Genomic DNA, 25598 nt, shown 5'->3' on the forward strand with positions numbered 1-25598 from the left:
TGATTATTAACCGCAATAACTTCGTAAATAATCGTCTAGCAAGGTTTTTTTAAATGCGAATCTTTTCACAGCCGATTTATGAATATAAATAATAGAAAGATGAACAAATCTGTTCAGAGTTTGATAGATTTTTTCCCTCTGAACTGGTTAGTTTGGCTTACTTTCCTGTCATATATCATACCACAGAGGAGAACTCTCATAGAATTTGACGCGACGCACCTCGAATGCTGTCATTTTTCTTACGGTTAAGCTATGCATGTTACACTTCTGCGCTAAGCACTGTCAAGCATCTCCTGCACGAATTTTGACACGAACACATTCGCTTTCATCCGCTTAGCTGCGGTTACGTAAAAAGTTATTCGCGTCTGAGAAACAGCAATGCTGAATGCGGCTAGTGTTTCCAGATGACTTTAAGAATGGTGTATTAAAACTATACGGCTGTGCTGTTGATTGTAAACATGTGAAGTTTTGCTTTTTCTTTTTTTTTGCGGTTTGAAATGGATGAAATTACATTCCGAAACGAAAAAAAAAACAAAAACTGGGGCCATACTTTATCAATGGGAAGAACACCGCTTGTTGTTCTTAGTATTAATATAAATTAGCCAATAGCAGCACCCCCATTGCACACAAATTACAAACACTTTATTGATGGGTCTTAGGAAGAAAGTGTCCGGGGTTCAGAAGCTAATTTTTTTATTTAAATAAAGTGGATAAAGTGCTTAGCATTAAAGGTAGCATACCACGAATCTGAGGTGGTGCGGATTTCAGGTGGAGTATTCGTATACGGGATAGTGGAATATGGAGAGGGGTGTGGTTCCGTCCATTTCTTCCTAATTGCCGTAAAAAACGGTCCGGAAGATGCTGTGCCGCACAGGGCTGGCGCGGTGCAATCGAACTTCTTGTAGAAAATAGTGCACCAGAACGCTGGAAGCTGTATCTTCCGGGCCGTTTTCTACGGCAGTTAGAAAGAAATGGACGGAATCACCCCCCTCCCCATAATCTACAACCCCGTATACGAATACTCCACCGGAAATCCGTACCACTCCAGATTCGTGGGGTGATGCCTTTAATCAATCCGCTTGGGATGCGCCCCCACGTTCACTTCAATTCAGAATCGTTTGAGGTTTACGAACGTGTAACTGGCCTATAAAATGACTTGCGGGGGCTAGCCGATGTGTGAAGTCAGTGTTTTTATTCCCCCAGACAAGTCTGGTACCAGTTTATCGACCACGGAGGGATGAAAGGCTTAGTGAGCATTAGAGCGGATTCGAACCTCCGATCGACCGTGCAGGCAGCGGAACCTCTAACCACTGCATTACATCCGCCCCTGTTTTTATTTAAATGGACCTCTAGATCAGGATAGAAAGCAATTTTTCTTTCAACCACTAGTCTTTTCTCTACATTTTATTGTCGACGATGTGATGCGCGACGATGAAGGCATAAGTGCTTGATTTTCGAAGGTGATTTTTATAGTCGGGAAAAATTCCTTTTTTTCTCATGGACACTGAAATTGTTCTTAGCTTTGTTGAATATTGGTTGGTATCCATATCGATAAGTGGCGGGGGTAGTGTAGCAGTTAGAGGTTCCGCTTCCTGCACGATCGATCGGAGGTTCGAATCCGCCCTAGCGCCCACCAAGCCCTTTATCCCTCCAGGGTCGATAAATTGGCACCAGACTTGTCTGGTAGGACAAAAACACTGACTTGACACATCTGCTGGCCACCGCATATCATTGTCTGGGCCAGTTATACATTCATGAACCTCAAACGATTCTGAATTGAAGTGAACGTGGGGCGCATCCCAAGCGGAGTGATTAACGCCAGACACGTTATCCCTTATCTTTTATTCATATCTATTCACATCCACAAATCTATCTCTTTCCTAATGGAATCGCGAAAACTATTTTGTTACACCACCGTAAGGGCAAAATAGTGAATCGCTGCAGAGGAACAGAGTGAACATCTGTTTGTGAAAGGCGATGGTGGTGTCAGTTCTTATGTGTTGCGTTGTTATGTGGTGCAAAGGGTGGAAAGGGGTTCGGCTAATCTATGCCTGTCGAACTTGTATCAAATACCGCATAGATACTCACCACTACTCTCACTGCTCGTGCACTGTTTAACAGGAATCAGATAACTGAAAAAAGATAACTGTAGAAAGATAATAGAAAAAAAAAGATAACTGGTAAGAGGTTCTGCTGTGGATGAACGATCGACTGATGGTTCAAAACCGTCTCAGTGCTAGCCAAATCCTTCCTACCCTCCGCGATCGATGAATTGGTACTAGTCTTGTCTGGAAGAATAAAAACACTGACCTGACACATCGGCTAGCTCCCATAAATCATTGTAAGCACTCGCACACGTTCAGGAACCTCAAATGATTCCGAATTGAAGTCGAACGCGTAGGCGCATACTAAGCGTATTGATATACAAGAGACATTAACCCTTATTCTTGCAATCGAAAAGATGAATTTAGGTTCTGTCCCTATTTTCTCATAGTAGGATGTTTTATTTGCTTCATTAGTTTCACGTATGCAGTTGTATGTGCCAGTAACTGCGTCTCCCGTGATGACTGCGACGAGCATTGGATTTGGGGCAGGGCAGAGGATCGAAAGATGGTTTTGTTAACCACATTATCGACCGATTTGCATGCGTCGCTCCATCTGTTTCTGCTGCATCATCTCCCATGTTCTTTTTCTGCATGCTCATATTTAATATTACAGCGTTTTTCATGATCTTGCTTGAAGACGGCATATCGTGAAATTTTAGATGTTTGGATCTGTTGTCGACAATGCAGACGACGGCATCAAGATTTCCGAGTGCAGTTACCGTGTGCAGTACCATTAGATACATTAACGCATAGGTCCTTAATAATAATAATAATAATAATAATAGTAATAATAATGATAATAATAATAATAATAATAATAATAATAATAATAATTCCTCAATAGGAACTGGCACTTGCAACCGAACACTCTTAGAAAGCGAGCGGACGTGGAAATACAGAGTTAAGAGACTGTACCCACTCAGGCTTGCATCTGCATCGGACGGTCTTCACGCTCTGCCTAGCGAAGCCACCCCGTTCGGAGGCCCTAAACAACCTACATACCACCTTGTACTGTCCCCTACTCTGACTTCATGGCTTGCCTTTGCACTAAGTCCTGTCACTTGCCTGACGTCACTGGCTGCAGTCATTCGGGCTCGTGCCGTAGAGCTGATGACAGCTCTCTGCAGCTTAGACGTGTATTTGCCTTAGCTACCTCATTGTGGCATTCGTGTACTTGTCTGCATGCAGTACATCATATGTGTTCAGCCTTCCTTTCTCCTCTGTTTATACCCACTGCAATAAAATTAGGAAGGGTCTAACCAGCCACTCACTAAGGGCTCAACAAGTGCATATTCCATGCGGGCAGAGCCCGAATAAGGTAGCAATTGTTCGAAGCTGTCCTTGCATTTTCAGAAAGTTCGCGCAATGGAGAAGCGCTGCAGGACCTTGTGGCGTCTGCAGCTTGCGACCTTTGATAGAACATAGAATAAGTCGTTTAGAAAACGTTGCAATTTGAGTGTAGATTACGAGTATGAACGTGGTCATGCCCAATTTCTTCGTGGAAAATCCCCTCAGTTCCTGTGAAGTAAAGATGAAGAGCACCCCCTGTGCACGCGCGGCGTCCATGAGCGATCGGTATCCATGAGGTATCTCCTCAGCAATTCAAGCGAAACCAAAGAATAGGCTGCTGAGGGGACTGGAGTACAAAGGTGCGAGGAGTACTAATTTTCCTCGTAGGAACAGACGCCGTTCCCACACCGTTATTTAGGGACGATTAGGGGAAGCAGAGCGGCGCCACGATCATACTCGTAATCTATACACGGAGATTTTCCATGAAGTTTTCACACTGCGTTAATTTCGTTGTATGCTGCTTTAAACCAGAGAGAAAAGGCTCACTTGTAAGTTTACAAGTTTACAAGTTTACAAAGCAAGGAATCTGAAAATCCCGATACTCTGCGGCAGCGAAGCTTTTCGGTAGCAATAACAGATAAACAACGTCGGAAGAAAACACTGAAAGTCAGTCATCAAAAGTCTTCATTGTCTTTGTGCTGTAACACTGCTGCAGGCTTTCAGTGTCACTCGTGTCGATTACAGCCGTTCCTGTCGCGATCTTCATCTCTTCTGCCCTTTTAATCATTATTTATGCACCGATTTTTAACAACAAGAAGATTTCAGTGTCGTGAGTGCACCGAAGCAAAAAATTCTTTTACTTCAAATACTCGACCGATTCGAGAAAGTTCTTGGCTTTGTTTTTCAAATCGGACGACGTTTTATTCGCTTTTTATTGATATTCGGAACTTTGGCATTTTTTAAATTTTTTAGGTAGGCTCATTGCAATAATGATGTAAAATGTCGTCAGATTCCATAGAAAATAAAAGGGTTCAAAATCGCATCTGTACGAGATCTCTGTACAATATTTGTCCTCTGTCATCCACCCTAAGGATAGAAAAAACTGTAATTTTGTAGAATGTGTTTTCTGTATCTCTACTATTTTAGCTCGGTTCCCACAACAAAACCGCTACTAAGAAAATTCGAATATTTTTATTTTTATTTACTTTTTTTACAGTTATGTGGCTTTAAGACGTCGGCAATGCTGCTTCATTACTTTTCGTTGTACTCTGCAAATATCCTTGCATTATATTGCACTGTCTTTTTTGAGATTTTGTTTAAACTCACAGCAAGACGAGAACAGAAAGATGTATGCATGTCCGTACGTTGAATCCCATCAGTTCTCATCCTTTTTCAGAGTGGAAAGAAAATAGAGAATGTTCTAGTCGTTTATTTTTCGTATAACAACATATTATTAAACTTTTTTCATTCTGTATTCGTTTTTTCGTGGAGCATAAACACCCTATAAATGACTCTTCGTCGATGTCAAGGAGGTCCTGCAGCGACGCTTGGATTCATTGATGCTACTGCTTGGTACTGTATCTTGAGCTGGTACAAATTTCCATGTTGGATCATACTGTAGTGGATTCAAGACGATATGAAGGACGCTAGCGCGGAGCGTAGCGGTTAGGATCGATTGGGGGACCCGTGCTGCCGCCTGTTTCATTGCTGCAATTGGCGACGGTCCCACCTCGATTCCAACCGCCGTCTTCACCGCACTGCGTCGAGCGCAACCGCTTACGAAACTGCATCGCGCTTCGTGTCGTGTTGAGTCGTCTATGGTTCTAGAAACTAAGTCTAGAATATTCAGGCAAAAGATCTTTTAAGTGCAGGTTATCAACTCATATGGGACCTAAATTGTCAAACTTGTCCTATTCTAAGATTCTTTGACCTGCTATTAACTTTTTGTTTCATTAGTAGTTATTCTCTTATCTATCACTCCAGAACAATTCCAACGATTAGTTCGAATGTTCTTTTGTCTTGAAACCTCGGCATATTCTGTCTGTGTTTTGTTATAGTAATGTTATAGTTGGTAACATATATGTTATAGTTGGTAACAACTTGGAAACATATGGACTAAGTAAATCTCGCACAATAACACTTATCAAGGAATGCCTGAATTGTAATATCTTCAGGTGGTCAGGAAATTATTTCGCGCAACTAAGAGGGCTAGCAATGGGTCAACGATTAGCACCATTACTGGCGATCTGCTTCATGAGCAGAATCGAAGAACCATTGCTTTCGCGTAGACCAATAATGTATTGCAGATATATTGACGACTGTTGCATCATAACATCAACACAGTCCGAAATGGACGAGTGTTTCCGAATACTCAACCGACAATCTCAATATATAAGACTCACACGAGAAACCCCAAAAGAAGGATGGCTTCCTTACCTCAACACACAAGTACTTCAAACGGCATTATTAGAGTAAAGTGGTATCGCAAAGAAAGTTGCAAGAACATCATATTGCACGCCAAATCTGCACATCCGACTGCAGCAAAACGCGCAGTGATTCGTAATATGTTCAAAACCGCTAGTGAAGTGTGCACTGGCAACCAAAAACGAAACGAATCACGAAGACCAGCCTTGAAAATTGCATGTGCTAGTGGCCATATAGTACGTCCGAATTACCGAAGAACCCGCACTGTAAATAGCAATGTTCCGCGCGAAAACAAAATTTCTCTTTGTCTTCCTTTTATCTCTGACAGTGTCAGTGCCGCTGTTCAGCGCAGCATTATCCAAGCACAATTACAAAATGACGTGATCTTGGTGAATATCCCAAATGCAAACATCAAAAGCCAGCTTGTTAGAAACAGACTATATGTTATATACTGCATCTGTGAAAGATGTGTTATTTGTCCTTCCGGAAAAACAGGCGACTGCGCAAAAATGGGGGTAATATATGAGATTGAGTGCTTGATATGCAATGCAACTTACATTGGGGAGACCGGTAGGAATGTTGGAGGGAGGATTAGTGAACACATGGTAGGAAAACGACGAAAAAGTTTGATAACACCTCTAGGAAGGCACAGACATGAGGCCCACAACGGAAACGATTATGATGTGAAATGAGTTATACTGGCTCATGAAACAGAAATATCGGCAAGGAAGACGTTGGAGGCGTTTTGGATTCTTAAAAAAAACCCTTCAATGAATAATAGGAATGAATGCTTGTCGATAACGAATGAGTTCTTGCCACTTGTACCGCTCTGTGACCTATAACCGCCTGATATTCTGTATGTAAATCATCTATATCGTCGCTGGTGATTTACACGCAGTAATACTCATTCGCTGGTACACTGAGTGACAAGTGCGTGCAACCAGCCGCGCCACATCCGGTGGAGCAAAACGTAAGACCATTTTCAATGTAGAGGGGTTTCTGTTTTCACTACCTTGAACGATTATCGAAGCACTGACCCAGGGTAGTGTGGCAGTTGACGGGATAAACGTAGCGTTGCTCCAGTCATCCTCTATTTAGGCCTCTGAAGACGGCGAAAAAGCCGAAACGTCAGGCAAATAAAAGGTTCCATCTAAAAACATTCCAACGATTAATTACTCTACTACAGTGATGCGTGTTTCGAAAATAGAAGTTACTCTTCGTCCTTGAATTCGTTGCGAATCAGAGAAATTTCTCGAGAAACTCTCTATTTTCTCTGCGTTCTATTATTTCCAGATTATTTTTTTCAGATTAGGTTAAATTTGTTTTGCTGCTTAAATTTTCCCACAAATCCTGAACAACTAAACGATAATGTCATTGGATAGTTTCATAGTTTTTGAAGATGGCAGCGAGGGTTGCTCAGCATCCAGGTTCTGTTTCTCTCCAAGAAAGATTTTCTCCATTTCCGGCAAACTTTTGAGTATTTCGAAGGTAATCAAGAATAGTTCTACTTAATCTTACCTCTGCCGCTTATCCATCTCTTTTTAAAATTAACGTAAACAACTTATTCTGCTATTTTTCCATTTTGCATCGAATTTCCTGCTCATGGTTTCCTGAAAATACCGTATTGTTCGTGAACATCCTTTTACTGGTAACTCCTGCACTGCTAGACGGAAAGTGTACTGTGTAATCCACAACGTTTTTCTCTACGTGGAGACATCGCACTGACATTTGATGTGATGGAGATGTGGGGCTAGACGTGATTGTAAAGTGCTCACTGGAAGAAGAGTAACTCTTTCCCTTCAGAACTTCTCGTTCTCGAACTATTTTACGTAAACCCATGCAGGGTAAATTATCGGGTTTTTCGTTTATTTTTCAGGGTCCACAGGCTTTTTTCTTAGTTGTTCCACACAATCCAAAAGAAATTTATTAGTAGATGTAAGCTAGCGGAACAACAACTGTTCACAGTGTTTTCTACAGGAGGTTAGGACAAGCGGATCAACAAACAATCGATAAGCTTGATTAATTCTATTAGCCAAGCTCACCGATTAATCAGCTGAGATTATTCCCGATTTCCAGACTGTTTTTTAAAAACGTGTCTGTGGATCCCAGCTTTGCTGGATGCACCTAAGTTCTAGCAAGACAAACGAAGATAAAGAAGAAAAGGATATTTCATATGTTTTTAATTTTTTTAAATAGAAATGCATTTGTACAACAAACGTCGTGTCTCGAAATATTTGTTTAAAAATTTGTTTTGATTGGATGTTTTTGATGTTAGAAAACGACCCGTGTCTCGTTGAAGAGCTTGATGATGTCGAACATGTCTGGATGAGAGTAATGGGGCAGCAGTTGTTCACCTTTTTTTTCTGTGGAAAGATTTTCCCGAAAGTTTAGTTTCTCTCTTTTCTTTCCTCTTCTCTCTTGTGATTTTAGTAAATCAAGTTGTTTGATGGGATTCTTAGTATTACCAAAATTTTTGCTTCGTTTCGTTCCTACAGAAGTAAAGATTCAACAAAGGACAATACGAGTAATAATTAAATCTCTATCAAACAATAAAACATATAAACTGTAACTACGGATCTATCAAACTGTGCAAAACTTTAATCGGTTCATAACTTTCCTATTGTATCTTTCATTATTCCTTTGACCGCTTCAATAGCTTTTCTTTCATGTGAACTGACGGTTGTGATGTTGTACTGTAATTCCCACGGAGGTAAAGGTATCATACCACATATCTGAGGTGCCACGGATTTCAGATGGAGTATTCGCATACGGGATCGTAGATTATGGAGAGGGGATGATTCCATCCATTTCTTCCTAGTTGCCGTAAAAAAAAACGCCCAGAAGACGCGGCACGCGTACAAGGCTGGCGCGCTCCAATCAAACTCGTTGTGGAAAATAGCGCACCGGAACGCTCGAAGCCGTATCTTCCGGGCCATTTTTACGGCAATTAGGAAGAAATAGACGGAATCACATCCCTCTCCATAATCTACGATCCCGTATACGAATACTCCACCTGAACTCCGTAATACCTTAGATTCGTGGGGTGATGATGCCTTTAATAGGAAATATCATACTATACGTACAGTATATTGGAGTTAAAAGAATAAGGATGAAGTGTCTGGCGAAGGCGACGATGCCAAAACGTTAGCCGTAATAAAGTTTGTTAACAATCTTGGCTGTAGCTAAATTGCACTATCGACAAGTTGCAATCGCTATGCCAAGATTCAAGGAAAGTCAAACTTCTGCACTTCTGGAAGTGTCTGGCGTTAATGAATCCGCTTGGGATACGCTACCACGTTCACTTCAATTCAGAATCGTTCGAGGTTTATGAACGTGTAACTGGCCTATAAAATGACTTGCGGGGGTAGCCGATGTGTCAACGTAGTGTTTAGACAGGGAAATTCTTGGTGGGCACTATGGCGGATTCGAACCTCCGATCAATCGAGTAGGCAGCAGAACTTCTTTGCCGACTGCGATACACCCGATCCTTCTCTATTATTGGAATCGTCCATAACACTTTTACTGCAGTGTTGCAGTTATTTTGTTTATGACGATACTATTATCTCTTAATCCTTTCACTTCAAATTTTTAAGAGGATTGTCAGTGATATGATTGATAGTTATTCTGTTGCTTCAACCGTCTCCTATAACTTTTGTTCTCTCCGATGAAAAATTGCAGCAGTATGAATTTGGTTTTGATTATGTTTTTTTTGTGATATAAAAATTTTGCAGATTTTTAATTCCCATTTATTTACACGTAGTTTGTTGGGCGTGTATATATACATATGGTCTTTCTGCTTCCTTTTCTTCTTTTTCTTTTGCTTTTTTTGCCTTCTGGAACTGTTTTTCCCTTCTCCAGAATATCTAATGTCTATCCGTCGCGATATATTTTTTCGGCAACTCTTAATCTTTTGTCTTTTCTTCGAATTATCCTGATTATTCTCCACATTTTATTTGTGTGCGGCAAAATTTGGATGTTTTCTGTCTAGAGAAACTCGACCTGTTATTATCTTGTGTAATTTTTGCGAGCGTTATGTTCTGCATGTACGCACTGCAACTGATTGTCATGGATCATCCTTTTCTCTTTTTTTCCAGATAGAATAGAAAGCAGGACTAATATATTTTCGACGACTGACAGGAGTAAGAAACATGCTACAGTTTCCGGGAACAGCAGCAACTTTTCTCTGAGTACGGTGCGCTTCCAGCTAATTTTTCTAGCTTCCTTTCCGTATCAGGGAATACACACTTACTTCTCTTTGTTATTTTTGGTTTTTGCTTTTTTGTTCAGCTTTTTCAATTTTGTGTTGCTTCATCTATTTTTCACAGCATTACTTGAAAAAAATACCGTCGGGGCCTAGTGGGCCACTGTAGCAGAGAGTTACAGTAATTGATGAGTAAAAAAAAGAATATGATATATTTGAGATTTTATTTGGTTGCTACGACTTTTTTCTTTGAAAAAAAAAGATCAATAGAAAGTAAAAGAGAACAAGCTGTCCCCCAAATACATTATAAAAGTGCAAAAGAAAAGAATTACTGTATTGTGATTTGACTATAGAACTCACTTCTATTCTAAACCAGACAGTGAAAGGCATAATTCAAACCGCACAGCAAAAATAAAGGAGAAGTTCGAGGATGAACAGAAGAAAAATAGAGCAAATAACTGCATTTGGGCGCAAATAAACAATTGAGAAACATTAATTGTAAGATCAAATGTGTATTTGTACCAAATAACTAATTACATTACCTGAAGGAAGAAAAAAAATAAGTGAACAAATATGTACAGAAAGATATGAGTGGAAACGACAATTAATAACAACCGTGACGTTGTACTTAACCTTTACGCTAATAAATATCTAGTTACTTAGACGTTATTGTTGCCTCTCCATGAGACCCTTTTTCATTCTAGTCATATTAAAATAATCTCTTGCATTCATTCTTTCTTCTGGTGTTAGGAAAGTTTGTGAATCCTGATGGATTAATATCCATACTTACAAAATTTTCTACTGACATTTTTTGGTGCCTATTTTCCTTTCCTATCTTGGCTTTGTTTTCTTTTTCTATTAAAATCTAGCTCAAACATTTCTCAGCGTGCGACTAGACCTGCTGGATAAGGAACGGTAGTTAATGGCATCACCCCATGAATCTGAGGCGGTACGGATTTAAGGTGGAGTATTCGAATGCGGAGTCGTAGATTATGGAGAGAAGGGTGATTCCGTCCATTTCTTCCTAATTGCCGTAAAAAAACAGCCGTAAGACACGGCTTCGGGCGTTCAGGCGCGCTATTTCCTACAAGGAGTTCGATTGGGCGCGCCAGCCCTGTGCACGCGCCGCAATGGAAAATGGACGGAATCACCCCTCTCCATAATCTACTATCCGGTATACGAACACTCCACCTGAAATCCGTACACCTCAGATTCGTGGTCTGATGCCTTTAAGCACTCGGTTAGGGTGACAATCATGTCATATATCAGTACAACCACCCTCCCGTCCCCTCCCCTTTTTCTCCTCCTCCTTCCATCCTCCATCCCGTTTCAGGTTCTGATGTTATTTAGAGAGGACTAACACAAACAATTGCATTTATATGTTAAAATATGGTAGGGAGAAAATCTTAGCAAGACTGTTATGAAAATATCATAGTATTCGAGGAAAATATGATTTTTGAAGAGTGGGTTGTCCACGATTTCACGAGAATCTAGACATGATCCACTTTCCATCTCATAGATGCGATAGGGAGGACCCGTACCCTCCTCAGGTGAAGGGGGTCTGGCTCATGGGGAGCAGCTCAAGTGATGGGGATCCCTTCGCCAACCATCCAAAAGTGAGGTGGGTGGGAGCACCGGCTCCGACTATCGCAACTATGTTCCATAGTATGTAACTGTGAAGAAAAAGGTAAATTAGCGACGCGTTTTTCTTGGATTTTTTCTGTTTTTTTTTTGTTTCGACGCTGCGGTGCACAGTACAAATGTCATAAAAGGACATTATCCTATTAAAAGAGCTATCTGTGATAGCTTTTCTTTACCGAGCTTCTATCGCTTTTTCCTTTCAGTTCCAAGAAATTCTCTACAATTTTCACATTATAGACATCATCAGTGATCAATCCAAAGAAAGTTCTTTTTCTTCCTTAGTGCTTCCGCTGCTATCCAGTGATGAAAACTGTTCCTTCATATTTAGCAATGTTCCACGTTGTGAGGGTCGGTATAATGCCATCGATTGTCTCCTTTTGTAGAAAAATAATAATGCTAAAAGCGTTCCCTGTGATCCCATTACAATTGTGAAAATATAGTGCCATGGAGTTGCTATAGGTGAACACAGTGTTGGATATTGTAGAACCTGAAAATTACAATTTCTCAAGCTTTCGCGGCAAAAATATTCACCTGTTCAGTTCACATTGTAAAAATATTCGCTTTTTTCTCTTTTTAGTGACTTTGTTTTGTCTCACTTTACTGATATTTTTATTTTTTACTCAACGACAAAAACGTTGCAACCGACAGCCTAGTCGGCATAGTGGTTAGTAGTCTTCGTTCATCGATGTTATAGATTGTGGACCTTTTTGACCTGGGATTCAGACCCGCGTAGAGCTGCCGCGCTCCAGTCGAACTTCTTGTAGAAAATAGTGTGCCAGAACGCCCGCACCCGTATCCTCCAGGCCGTTTTTTTTACGGCAATTAGGAAGAAATGGACACCCCCCCACCTCTCTATAATCTACTATCCCGTATACGAATACTCCACCTGAAATTCGTACCACCTCAGATTCGTGGAGTGATGCCTTTAGACACTCTGGAGTATACGATGTGTGAGATGGAAGAAAAGAATGAGATTCACACGACGAGAGAATAACCACTAAGACTTGCGTCCACATCGATGGTTCACGCCTTAAATTGAGTGGGCACTAACCTGGAGGTCCTAAGTATATATATATATATATATATATATATATATATATATATATATATATATATATATATATATATATATATATATATATATATATATATATATAGACATGCAAGTACAACTTCCTGGACAGGACACAGAGTCCCGCAACGGCAGCGTGTGCTCCACATTGCCGAACAATCCCAGAGACGCTGGTTACCTCCAGCTCACGCCAGCTCCTCCCGCTGCCCCTACGGCTGATGACGCAGCTCGAAAGCTTCACTTGTTGTTTTGTTCGGCTCACATCCGATTTTTCTTGTCCGCTTCGCTCGGCGATCAAATGATGAAATGGCTTTCGAAACGCGGAACTACGGCCTCTACAGAGGCAAAAATGGTAGTAGTGAAAAGAAGAAGTGAGAAGAAGAGAAATATAAGAGTACTGCAGAATCTTGTCGCACCTGCGCCGTCGGACCCTTTAGGTTTAACGTAGAAGATTAGCGCCAAATCTGTGACAGAATATAAGAAGTAAACAGACGTAGCATGAAAACACAATATTTTCGACTAACTGGTGTTGTGTTAGTAGGATTTACTGACTCACCCAGGGCACTCCTAACGATACTTGCATGAGAAGGACTGCAACAATTTTGGACACAATGTGATTATCTCGATGTCTCACCTAAAATATGTATAGATAGATAGATTATAGAGTAGTTTTACAAATTTTTTCTTCTTTTTCTTTTTTATTCCCCATGTACTACTCTAACATCTCAGAAAATCTCTCCGCCAAAACTATGTTTAGTTGCACCGGCTTAGCGCCGTACTCGTTAAGTTCGGTAACAATGTTCTGTGAGTTGGGATAGGGATGCTGCTTCATGCAATATCTTTGATGTCCAAAATTTGTTGTACATTGATTAACAGGGTTATATGGCTTGCTGATTTTAAATACAACATGTTTTGCTTAGAAGAAGTATATAAAAATCGAAAAGTGAAGCTAGAATAAAAATAAGATAAACGGTAAAATCCTGTAGGAAAACCGTTCGTTCTTCATGAATATTTGATCTGAAAATTAGCTTACAACATAAGAAATTTACTTTTTATGTAGACCCACTAAGATAAATTTCTTTTGAGTGTGCCATCCCACACTATTTACTGAATCTAAACAACGATCTTTAAGGGGAGTTGTGACTATGAGTGAAAACATTAAAGGCATCACCCCACGAATCTGAGGTGGTACGGATTTCAGATGGAGTATTCTTATACGGGATAGTAGATTATGGAGAGGGAGGTGATTCAGTCCATTTGTTCATAATTGCCGTAAAAAAACGGTCCAGAAGATGCGGCGCATGCGCAAGGCTGGCGCGCCCTAAGCGAACTCGTTGTAGAAAATAACGCGCCGGATTGCTCGAAGAGTGTAGTCCGGGCCGTTTTTCACGGCAATTAGGAGGAAATGGACGGAATCTCTCACCTCTCCATAATCTACGATCCCGTATATGAATACACCACCTCAAATCCGTACCACTTCAGATTCGTGGGGTGATGCCTCTAAGCGTGGACGAGTTCAAATGTTTCTATAATACATTTATCATTACGTAGTAAAGTATGTTATAGCAAACGGTGAAAATGAAGTGTGTGATCAGCAGCTCAAAAAACCTTAGCAAATTTTGTTATCTGAAAAAATAAAGGACCTGCAATGATGGAACTATAAAGTAATAGGAACGATGGTAGCTTTCACAAAAAATGCTGGGTTTTTCGCGCCAAGCTAAAAATTAAAATTCAAATTAAAATTCAGGGAAACATTTTTTTGAGGATTTCAGTATAACAATTGCTAATAGTGCAAGCAATAAATATATCGTGAATGAAATCACCGTTTTTGTCATAACTTACCGCTGTGCTTAACTTTCTTCTAAAGAAAAGGCGATTGCAAACCATAGTCGTGCAGAAGATGGCGTTCATAATCAGAATTGATGTTGGAATTATGACCGCATATAAAATATAATCAGGGCGAACCCAGCAAAAATGATCATCACGATAAAAGAAATCAGTCATTGCGAATAGCAGTGCAGACACAAGAAAAGGAATCACTAAAATGACATTATTTGTTTTGAATTTGAAATTTGAGCAATTCTGTAGATAAACTAACTGGTTTGCGTGCACATTTTAAAGAACATAAAACGAAAAGAAAATCGGAGGTAAGAGTAGTATTAGCATTACAATAGAAAATGTAAATCCGTATTATCATTTCATTTGGTGCAAAGAACTCGATGCAAATTCCTCCTACGCACGACTCACCTGTGAATTCTGAGAGAACCTGAGGAAAGACGTCTGCAATGCGGTAGGTTGCCAAATCCATACATTTCTTCATTAGCTCAATCATCCATACGCTCACTTATACAGTTCCTTCACTTAGCAACAGTATTGGTATAAATATTTACTAAATTTGGTCGCGATCGCAAAGCGTGGTCTGCTTCGAAATTTTTCTTTTCGTTTTGTTTTTTTTTTCCCGCGTCACTATTTTCAACCAGTAGACTCGCCGAATTTCTATTTTCGTTCACACATCGTAGTCTGTAAGAGATCTGAATAGAAACAAAGTTCTTCTATGGGAGGATAATTTTTCTTCTGGAAGAGGGATGACTCTCTTTTTCGTAAAAGGATGACTTTTGACTTTTGGAATTCATTTAGAGACGGAGGCAGAGAAGAAGTGAATAGGCTTAAATAGGTTCTACTCTGGATCAATGTAACGCACACTTGTTTAGGAATGGTTTTTATTTATTGCTGCTTATGCAATTAATAAAGAACATAGGATTGAGTTCAGCCAAAAATAAAATCCAAAATCTTCCGAAACGACTGATGAAAACGACAATTTAAGAGTCAGTGAACTGAAAATGAATTGAATTATTTTCTGTTTCTGTGAACTGCAGCAATAAAATCTAATTCGGAATCGCCAGACCAGGAGACTGCTTGAGATCTGATGTAATCTACCAGATTTTTGATTTTTTGGTGAAACGGTACAACCGCTATATGTTCGCATCAAAGAGCACGTGAGTAGGAAGAGTAGGTAATGGACACCTTTAGATTCCCGCAAAAATACGATGTGGCCGATTCTAAAATTAGGGTTTAAATCTTAGCGCACGAATGTAAAACGTTTGCTCAAGAATCGCTGGAGGCATTTTGAATCTAAGCCAGGAACTCCTATATGCACCGCAAAGGGGAATGTCTCTGAATAACGCGGGAACTCGCGCCATATCTCCGATTTCTCTTCCGATCCGAATGGGACATTGAATCATTCGCTCTCATGATGTATCAGTCAGCGGTCCAATCCGATCCGTGAAGCATTCAGTGTAGTCGCTAACTTGGCACATAGTTGAAAAAGTAGGCTTAGGGTTTGTCTGCTCAGTGGTGTAGAGATTTGTGGAACAAGTCACCCATTCCAGACTCTGTAGAAGACGATTTTGCCGAAAGCTTAGCCAGTAAAGTCATTTAACAACCTCGTGCCCACCTCATTGAAAATCAATACGACATAAAATCTGTAGTTTCTGAAAAGAAACTCTCCATGTCACCAAATATACATAGGTTTTCTTTGCTTCTTCTTTTTTGGCTATTTCTTTTTTTGGCTTCTTCTTTTCTTTGGCTTTACAAGATTCAGCACCATCTATGTGCACATCTTATGACGTAGTTGTTCAAGTCTATCTAATGACGTACTCAGCAATTAATTTTGATTGAAAAATTAAAATAAATGAAATAAATATAAGACGGTACAAAATGTCATGGATAAAACATGATATATTATAAAATATCAATATAGTGGATTATGTTGTTAGAACTGTTCAAATTGCTTTGTATTCGCCAACGCGTTCACTTCAATTCAAAATTTTAATTGAGAATATTGCAATAATTTGGGTTAATAACTGGAACTCACGTAAACTTGCACTGACTGCAGTCAATGAGAAAATGCTTTGTTTCAGATACGTTGATGTAGTATAAAACACGGATATGAGTCGAAATCCTTGAAACATCGTTAAGAGAACAGAGCTAAAATTTGATCCAATGAGTCTACAAAAATCAAATAAACCTAATTTCTCGTAAAGTTCTTTTTCTCTAAGTGACATACCTCATTAAAAGAGTATACGACACAAACGCGACTTGGCCACACTCTTTATCTGATGTTTTTTGTTCAGATAGAAGCGCAAATATAAGATAAAAAAACAGTAGCGATATTTCGTGTGCAAGGCTGACAAAGTCTTTCTGAGGAGGTGCATAACCTCTCAAATAGCAAATGATGTGACTTCCTTCCATCGTTGACCAACTGAAGCAGATAAAGTTCAAGTTTTTGTTCATTCAAAGGGTTTTTTTTTTCGAATTTTAAAACTAACTAGGAGCAGAGATTGATCGATACCAAGGCGGCCAGCGAAACAATAGACAACATATTCGCGATGTGGCCCAGTCTAATGAGTGATCTCTCGCAAACGATAGGATCATTCAAAGCAAAATCCTGTAATATAAGTCCTTTACTAAAGGCAGCGTGCCACGAATCTGAGGTGGTACGGACTTCAGGTGGAGTATCCGTATACGGGGTCTTAGATTATGGAAACCGGGGTGGTTCCGCTCATCTCTCCCTGCATCACTGCAAACACCGCCTCCAGAATGCTGTTTTGTACGATGCCATCTATTGCAACGCTCCACCCCTTGCGCCGCCTCCGCCCTGCGATTCGTCGAAAATCAATTCGAAGTGCCCCGATAGGCAGTAAGGGACGCTACGCGTGCAAGGGTGGAGCGCTACAATAGATGGCGGCGTACAAAACAGCATTCAGGGGACGGCTGGTTGCGGTGATTCAGGGAGAGATGAGCGGAACCACCCCGGTCTCCGTAATCTACGACCCCGTATACGGATACTCCATCAGAAATCCGTACCACCCCAGGTTCGTGGTATGCTGCTTTTAAACAATATTGAAATCGCGCATACAAAAATAAATAGGGAAAATGGTCCTATCAATCATCCGAGGTCCATAAATATGTGACCTACCACTACTACCGTAAAATCCGTTAGATGTTCACATTGCGCGACGATGGCATTTCCCTTGACGTTCGTCTTACATTGATCGTTTGTTGACCACTCTCGCAATCTACCGTCCCACCAAGTGACGCGGAATTGGCCATGTAATGGTTTTCGAATCTAGGAAAACTTTGGTAAGGATTAGGATAAGGTGGAATTACTGTAGCCGTGTTCTTATATAGGAATTTAGAAGATAAACAGAATATTTGGAAGTGATACTAAATGATTGTATTAGGCTTTTTTGTAGTTTCACATCGTTAGTGATTTTCTGACCACATTTCTTTTTTGTTTCTTTGCACTACTCCTTTCCACACGTAAAATGTAGGCTTACCCCAGCTATGTCGAATTTTAGTATAGCCATTGCCTTTTGCGAAGAAAGTTGTGGGATCACCTGAAATTCTTCTTTTTCTTGTTGTTTCTTTCTTCTTATTAGGATCTTAGGGGTTTTGAAAGGTTTTAATACATTTATTTGATTTATTTGTATAGTACTGAAAATAAAGACCTCGGCATTGTCGAGAACTGTTGCGCTCATCACAGGTGATTGGTTCGTTAGAGCAATTTGCCTGCTGCAGGGTGAAGGAGGCGAAGTTGATTGTTGTGGGTCTAAGTAATTTTTATAAAAAGCCATGCTACATAAATAATAGTATAACAGGTTAACATTGAACGATAGAAGGTTTTATTAAAATCTCTCATTGAATTACTGAGAAAACAATTGATTAGAGGCAAATAAATGTATTATATCTAACAGAAATTTAACTCACCTTCGGATTGTTCATCTTGAATTTCATCATTAAACATTACTGCTGAACCTCTGGATTGGTGATGAGTAGGTCTGGATTCAGAGCTGTAGCTATTGTATTTTTTTGGTCCAACGAATAACTTCCGATTACGGTAAATGGTCATGAACGTGCGTGATGCTGAAGCAACGCAACATTACACTGACTAGTTCGAATGTTCTTTTGTCTTGAAACCTCGGCATATTCTGTCTGTGTTTTGTTATAGTGTGCCTGAAAGGTTTTTAAATGAAGCCTTTATTTGCCTGACGTTTCGCCTTTTTCGCCGTCTTCAGAGGCCTAAATAGAGGATGACTGGAGCAATGCTACGTTTATCCCGTCAAGTGCCACACTACCCTGGGTCAGTGTTTCGATAATCGTTCAGGGTAGTGAAAACAGAAATCCGTCTACATTGACCTATAACCGCCTGATATTCTGTGTGTAGATCAAATCATGTATATCGTCACTGGTGATCTACACGCAGTAAAACTCATTCGCTGGCACACTGAGTGACAAGTGCGTGCAACCAGCCGCGCCACGTCCGGTGGAGCAAAACGTAAGACCATTTTCAATGTAGAGGGGTTTCTGTTTTCACTACCTTGAACGATTATCGAAGCACTGACCCAGGGTAGTGTGGCAGTTGACGGGATAAACGTAGCATTGCTCCACTCATCCTCTATTTAGGCCTCTGAAGACGGCGAAAAAGCCGAAACGTCAGGCAAATAAAGGTTCCATCTAAAAACCTCGCAGGCACACTATAACAAAACATTACACTGACTATTATTAACGAATTAGCATTTTTTTTTTGTTAAAAGCAAATAATGGTAACAAAGTATTAATAATAACAAATAATAGTTGTTCTGGCTGCCTAGTCCCTTCAGGCTCATGCAGCCAGAGTCCCATTGTAGTGTCCCGGTTCCTTTTCCGACTGCCTCGAAGTTCCCCCCTTCCTTCCTATACCCATGTCCCAGCTCACCCCCAAGGGGATTACAGATGTATTGCGAGACAAGACCGATCATAAAAGTGCTTCATCCTAATAACTAACAACATCAATACAACTGATATATGGGAATAGCACAAGATTTGTGTACATACAAGTGGAACACGCATACAATACGGGTCTTGGCATGGAAGGATAGGAGTACGGTAGTGCCGTCCTGTTGAGTGCGAACAACGAGAATTAAAAGAGTATACTTTCAATAATATCAAAGTCAATAATTCGAATTCGGGGCGCACCCCAAAATTCTGCATAATAGCTAGCGGAACGAAAGAAGGGTTGCATGCAAGACTGATGATGAAACAGTCAGCACCCAAAGCACTGAGAGCCGACTTTTATTCTGGCTGGCTTGCGCGTGAATGCTACCGTAGAGCGTTACTTGCGGCGATTTTCGTCAGCGCCTCATGGGAAATTCGTCGATAATAAGAACAAAACTTTGATAGAACATGCATCATTCTCTTACATTTGTTACCGTACTTTCCATCTTGTTGGAGACTTTGAAGGTCTCTTAAAGGCAGCATACCACGAATCTGAGGTGGTACGGATTTCAGGTGGAGTATCCGTATACGGGGTCGTAGATTATGGAGACCGCAGTGGTCCCGCTCATTTCTCCCTGCATCACTGCAAGCAGCCGCCTCCAGAATGCTGTTTCGTACGATGCGTTCTATTGCAGCGCGCCACCGTTGCACGCGTAGCGTCCCTTACTGCCTATCGCGGCACTTCGAATTGATTTTCGACGAATCGCAGGGCGGAGGCGGCGCAAAAGGTGGAGCGTTGCAATAGATGGCGTCGTACAAAACAGCATTCTGGAGACGGGTGTTTGCAGTGATGCAGAGAGAGATGAGCGGAACTACCCCCGTCACCATAGTCTACGACCCCGTATACGGATACTCTACCTGAAATCCGTACCACTCGAGATTCGTGGTATACTGCCTTCAAGCTAAATAGGAAGAATTCTTCTCTTACCTTGGGGTTTGTTCTCGCATATATCCGGAAGCGATAATGATATAGAATCACTGGGATTCCCCGTGAAATCCATAGATTTGTTTTGAACTGCAAAACTTCCTCCTAGATCCATGAGAACACCGCCGTTCATCGTAGAGCAGTCTAGTGCTTGCGTGGTGAAGGCAAAATTATTCCCGTTAAGAAAATTAAAACCACTTGCATTGGTGTTTTGAGCAAGCATTGGTAGAATCGATAGAAAACTGAAATAATATTAAATAAATAGTTAATAAAGTAAATAAATTCAAGAATGGAATGAAAATAAAAAGCAATAGAAATAGAATAATAAAATAATAAATAAAAAGCTTCTCGTGAGCAAACAATTAGATATGTACTTAGTTAAGTACTAATTTCTTATTTCTTGCTCTTTAATGTGTAAGTTTCTTATGAGTTCCCATATTTATTTCTCCACTAATCATGCGAATTTTGCTCTAAGCAAAAATAAAAGCTGCACTCACATTTCAGCACTGCCACTAGCCTCAATTTCGTTCTCATTTGCGTAGAGTACACAGTCCATGATAAAGAGTATGTTTTGAGAATCCTATTAGATGTTAGATTAGTTAAAAAAAACTGAGCTTCCTAAATAGTAGTTTTCAGTAGAATACAATTTACTTGCACTGGAAGTCCACTTAGATTGGCGCACTTTTCTAGGATTGCTCCTATTTCCCGAATCTCGTCCGATTTCAACTCTGTCTTCTTCTCAGCATACCATTGTGTATAATTTAACACTGTTGAAATATTTGTGAGACTCACTTCAGTCTAAATACAAAAAAAAAACTTTACTAAAATGTTCATTTTCCTCGTTTTTTAGCGTCCAGAAAATATTTCAAACCACGCTGAGGTCCTTTAGAGATCTGAGTTTGGGTGGCGTTGTTGGTTTTGTATATATGATAGAAGTAGGGAGTGTGCTGCAAGGAAAATTTTTGAGAAGAAATTTGAAGAATCGACACAGCTTGGATTTTAGCAATGAGTGAAGATTTGGATGAGTTACGTAAAAGAAAGCTGACGAAAGTGACGACTTCGAAAATTCAGACGTAAGCCGTAAAAAGTTCCATCTAAGCTTCACTTCCACTCCTTCCACTTCAACCGTCATTATTATGATTTTTTATACGAATTGAAAAGTAGAAAAGTCGCCAAAGAATTTTTTGCACCATGTGTGTATGTACCTGTCTTGTGCGGTCGAAGATGATGCTATGGAGGTTGTGCCATTTGTACTCGGAGTGGTGGTTGTTATCGGAGTTGTGCTCAGAACAGCTAGAATTTCGGATAATTTTCCAGCGTTATTATTGCTATAAGGAGTTTAGTAGTTTTAGAACATTGTGAATTTAACATTGTCTTACATGATGAAGTGGCCGGAGTGGTTGCGGTTGACGACGTTGTAGATGGAGAACCCGTCGTTGAAGTTAGTGTTGAAGTAACTAAAAAAATAAAAAATAATAATAAAAATAAATAAAAATAAAAAAGGTGTATTCGGTGAATGCGGTGGCGTGCACTCGAAATATTGAATTCACTTTTCCACTCACGTGTTGAAAACGGCAAAGTCGGACTGGTTACGGTGATTGGCAGCGGTGATGATGTTGATATTCCAACAGTGGTGTATGGAGTTGGAGCAGTGCTGGAAAGCGGTAGGATAGTATTAAAATACAAGGAATTTTTCGTATTATTGAACGATATAGGTATATTTTCACGGTTTTGTTTAGTTAACAGCAGTAAGCTGAAAAAAATCAATAAAGTCTTTGGGCTGAACGGTGCCAACATTGCAGTACCAATATTGAGCTAGTTATGGTCGAGTCAAAGCGCCATTAAACCCAGTGCAGCTGGGTACGCGACTGCGCTCGACGCAGCGCGGTTGTGCTAGTGGTCGGGATCCAGGTGGGACCATCGTACGCAAATACAGCTTTACACGACTACACTGATAAACCGCTTTCATCCTTCCGTGGAAGTCAAATTGGTACCATACTTGAGAGGACAAAAACACTGAGTTGATATTGCTCCTGTTCGACTGTCCTTGAATCTTGGCATGTTGAATACGCAGCTTTTTTTAAATTGATTTGCTTGAGGTATGGCTAAGATTGGTATTGATGTTTATTAACTGCTAACGTTTCGGCGTTTTCGCCTTTGTCAGAGCCTGGAAAAATCATAGCTATTAGTGATTTAATTTCTAAAGCGTCTTATCACCTACAGAAAGCATCCAAACGATAGACAAACTCAAACAGCAACACATTGTACCTCGTTAGCTAGACGTGGTAACGCAACAGACCACCACGTACCACAACAGTAACAATAGTTGTGGGAAATTCTCGTCGTTAACATTTTCTTTTTTTGGAAGATAGAAGAAGAGTTCCCAGAAAACTTATTTTTAAAATAAGCTCACCACTCTTTCCAGATGAGAACCTCATTTTTGGAACACTGATCCATGTGACCATGGCAAATGCAGATATCAAACACATCTTCTGTCCTATAGCGACATTTCACGTTATCCGTCGGTTGAGAGCACTGGCGATAATAGAATAGCGGTTTTTTTGCGGAAGCATCAGAGAATTCTATCACGTTTTCTTCATCCCCTTCCATCGTGATCTTGAATGTTAATCCTTTTGGTATCACTCTTATACATGACTCACGTGGGCATCTGAATTATTTTTCTTCAACAGTAGATCGATTCTTCAAACATGGACTAAAATGGAGCTTTTTTTGTAAAGACTTCTGGTACTATGGTGAAAATAGCTAAGTAATCAAGTTTGCCTGATACACTACTGATCTTTGATAGATTACATTTGAAATTAGTAATTGCGCAGTATGCGTTCTATCCGATAAAACAAGATTTAGCTTAGGATTCCTTTCAAATTGTGGAGAAATGAGAAAAAATTGGAAAATTTAAGCTTTGAGACAGGGCAACCAAAGATCAACATCATCACATCTCGTTCCTATGTTCACCAACTTGGAATATCCTGGAAATCACGTACGAATTCCATGTATTATTATTTTTAATTGCTTTAAATTTAGCGTTGTTGTTAGGAAAAGCCGTGCTATTCCTACTCATAGCAATGCTTTACTTCTCAGCGAAAAATCGAGACAAAAGCTAAGGAAAAAAGACCATAAGCGATGGAGTAGATGTCAAAGGCAGGACAAAGGCTAAAATTAAGAAAAAAAAACTTGCTTAAAAGCAAAATTCAAAAAACTCGGGTTGAAAATAAAAATGAGTCAAATGAAGAGAAATAAATTGTTGAATGTTTCTCTACGAATACATGTAAATTGTCTGAAAATCGTTCTCTCCATTCCCTCTGGTGCACACCTATGTATGACTCATTTTGATCACCGATTTTATTGGAATAATTGGAATTTTGTTATTATTTAAGAATGTAGTATAAACATTCAATGTCAAACGTACCTCTGTTTGTTAATGAGTACTTCTTGATAATGCGGTACAGAGTATATAATATTTAAAGTCAGCTTGAGCACTGATTCATTTGCTTCTACTATAGCCATTATAGATGCTGTTGTTTGTGTGTTGAAACCATGATAGAAAATAGTATAATTGTTGTAGTAAATGCCGTGAACTGGATAGAAATCAAAAAATATGATGAACAGTAGGAAACGATATATTGGAGCGAACATCGTCTGAAAAAAAAAATTCTCCTCGAATTTCTGGTGCATCTGTTTTTCCGAATTTCTGCTAATCTATTTATTCCAGTCATATTTTCTTTAAAAAAGTACTTACCTTTAGTAGGACTTCTGCTTGTGAAGATTTCTGGAGAGTTTCTTTAGCAATCCTTTTTTATCTATGATTTTCTTGGCGAGATTAGGGTTACTTTCCTACTCTTTAAATATGCAGACTAAGTGTTGGTTCAAAGTAAGAAAATGCCATCATTAAGTAGTTTGTGCCAGAATATCTCAACAAAAACTTTCACAAACAATGGTTCTCGTGCTGAAGATCTGATAAGGAGATTAAAGGAGATCGCTACTGGAGTTAATGTGCTGAAGTATCAAGTAGGAGCGGGTGTAGAGCAATCGATAAGAGTATCCGCTGTGGCCGCAACACGATCAATCGGAGATTCGACCCTCCGGAGTCGATAAATTGGTGCCAGACTTATCTGGGAGGATAATATCACTGACTTAACACACCCGCTAACCCTTCAAGTCACTGTATAGACCGGTTACACGTTCGTAAACCTCAAATGATTATGAGTTGAAATAAACATGGTTGCGCATCCCAAGCGGATTGATTAACACCAGACACTTATCCTTTAAGTATCAAAGAAAACTTGGAACAAGTGTTTCATTAGGCTGGAGAGAAAGTGTTGTCACCCATTTATCGAAATTTCCAGAACTTCAGATTCCTGGACGGAACCCATGTTGCACCATGTTGTAATTGTAGAACATTCTCGAAACTTCTCCACAATAGATATAGTATATAGCCGGGGGCCTTCCTTAACTCTAATCACGATGTCAATTACGCAAGAGCAACTTCGAGCTGTCATCTTCTATAAATGGCGTGGCGGCATTAGAGCAACGGCAGCAGCTCCCATCAACATCATATTGGGCAAGGGCACCACTACCATCGGGACTGTCAAGCACTGGTTCGTTCGCTTCTCAAGCGGAGGTACTGTCTTCGGGGCGCCCTCACACTGTCGAAGATTCCGCCATTCTCGACGCTGTCGAAGAGGATCCGGAGATCAACACCCGCAGTCTTGCGATGAGATTCGAGTGTAGCCATTCAACAGTCGTCAGTCGCCTCCAAGTCCTCGGCTACAGAAAAGTGCTGGCTCGATGGATCCCTCACACCTTGATGGATGGCACCACTATTTACCCGGGAATCCATCTTTCAGTTTCTCCTTCTTCGCCCGGATCAAAAAGAGTTTCGCGAAGATCTTATTACTGGAGATGAGAGTTGGGTCCTTCACGACTCTAACGTGATCCATGCCGTGTGGCTCCCTTGAGAAAAAGACCCGCCGACGCAAGCAAAATCGGACCTCCACCCCGAAAAAGGCCTCCTTTCTTGCTTCTGTAATTCGAGGGGAATGCTGTTTTATGAGCTGCTCTCAAGGCCACACCGTCACCGGTACCATATACGCTAGTCATATACGC

The 25598-nt window shown here is 40.3% G+C and overlaps 2 protein-coding genes across 3 annotated transcripts; both read right to left on the reverse strand.

The window, feature by feature from the left end:
• Positions 1-2521: 2521 nt before the first annotated feature.
• Positions 2522-3193, reverse strand: RB195_020329 (uncharacterized protein; the record flags this gene model as incomplete). The annotated part of the gene is made up of 2 exons (XM_064188575.1): positions 2522-3014; positions 3108-3193. The coding sequence occupies 2 exons, from the start codon at positions 3191-3193 to the stop codon at positions 2522-2524; spliced, it is 579 nt and encodes a 192-aa protein (XP_064044456.1).
• An 8718-nt stretch (positions 3194-11911) lies between these two features.
• Positions 11912-25432, reverse strand: RB195_020330 (uncharacterized protein; the record flags this gene model as incomplete). Of its 2 annotated transcripts, XM_064188577.1 has the most annotated exons (21): positions 11912-12148; positions 13290-13367; positions 14576-14772; positions 16608-16720; positions 16800-16994; positions 17062-17180; positions 17712-17861; positions 18073-18132; positions 18244-18344; positions 18503-18658; positions 20478-20716; positions 20972-21054; positions 21126-21272; positions 21346-21421; positions 21680-21767; positions 21854-21931; positions 22037-22128; positions 22888-23142; positions 23902-24131; positions 24232-24272; positions 25321-25432. In XM_064188577.1, the coding sequence occupies 21 exons, from the start codon at positions 25430-25432 to the stop codon at positions 11912-11914; spliced, it is 2847 nt and encodes a 948-aa protein (XP_064044457.1). The 2 variants fall into 2 exon arrangements, with proteins under 2 accessions (XP_064044457.1, XP_064044458.1); XM_064188576.1 differs by lacking the exons at positions 24232-24272; positions 25321-25432 and having other exon boundaries at positions 23902-24128.
• Positions 25433-25598: the final 166 nt, after the last annotated feature.

This window comes from Necator americanus, chromosome II (assembly GCF_031761385.1).
Source record: "Necator americanus strain Aroian chromosome II, whole genome shotgun sequence".
Lineage (NCBI taxonomy): Eukaryota > Metazoa > Nematoda > Chromadorea > Rhabditida > Ancylostomatidae > Necator > Necator americanus.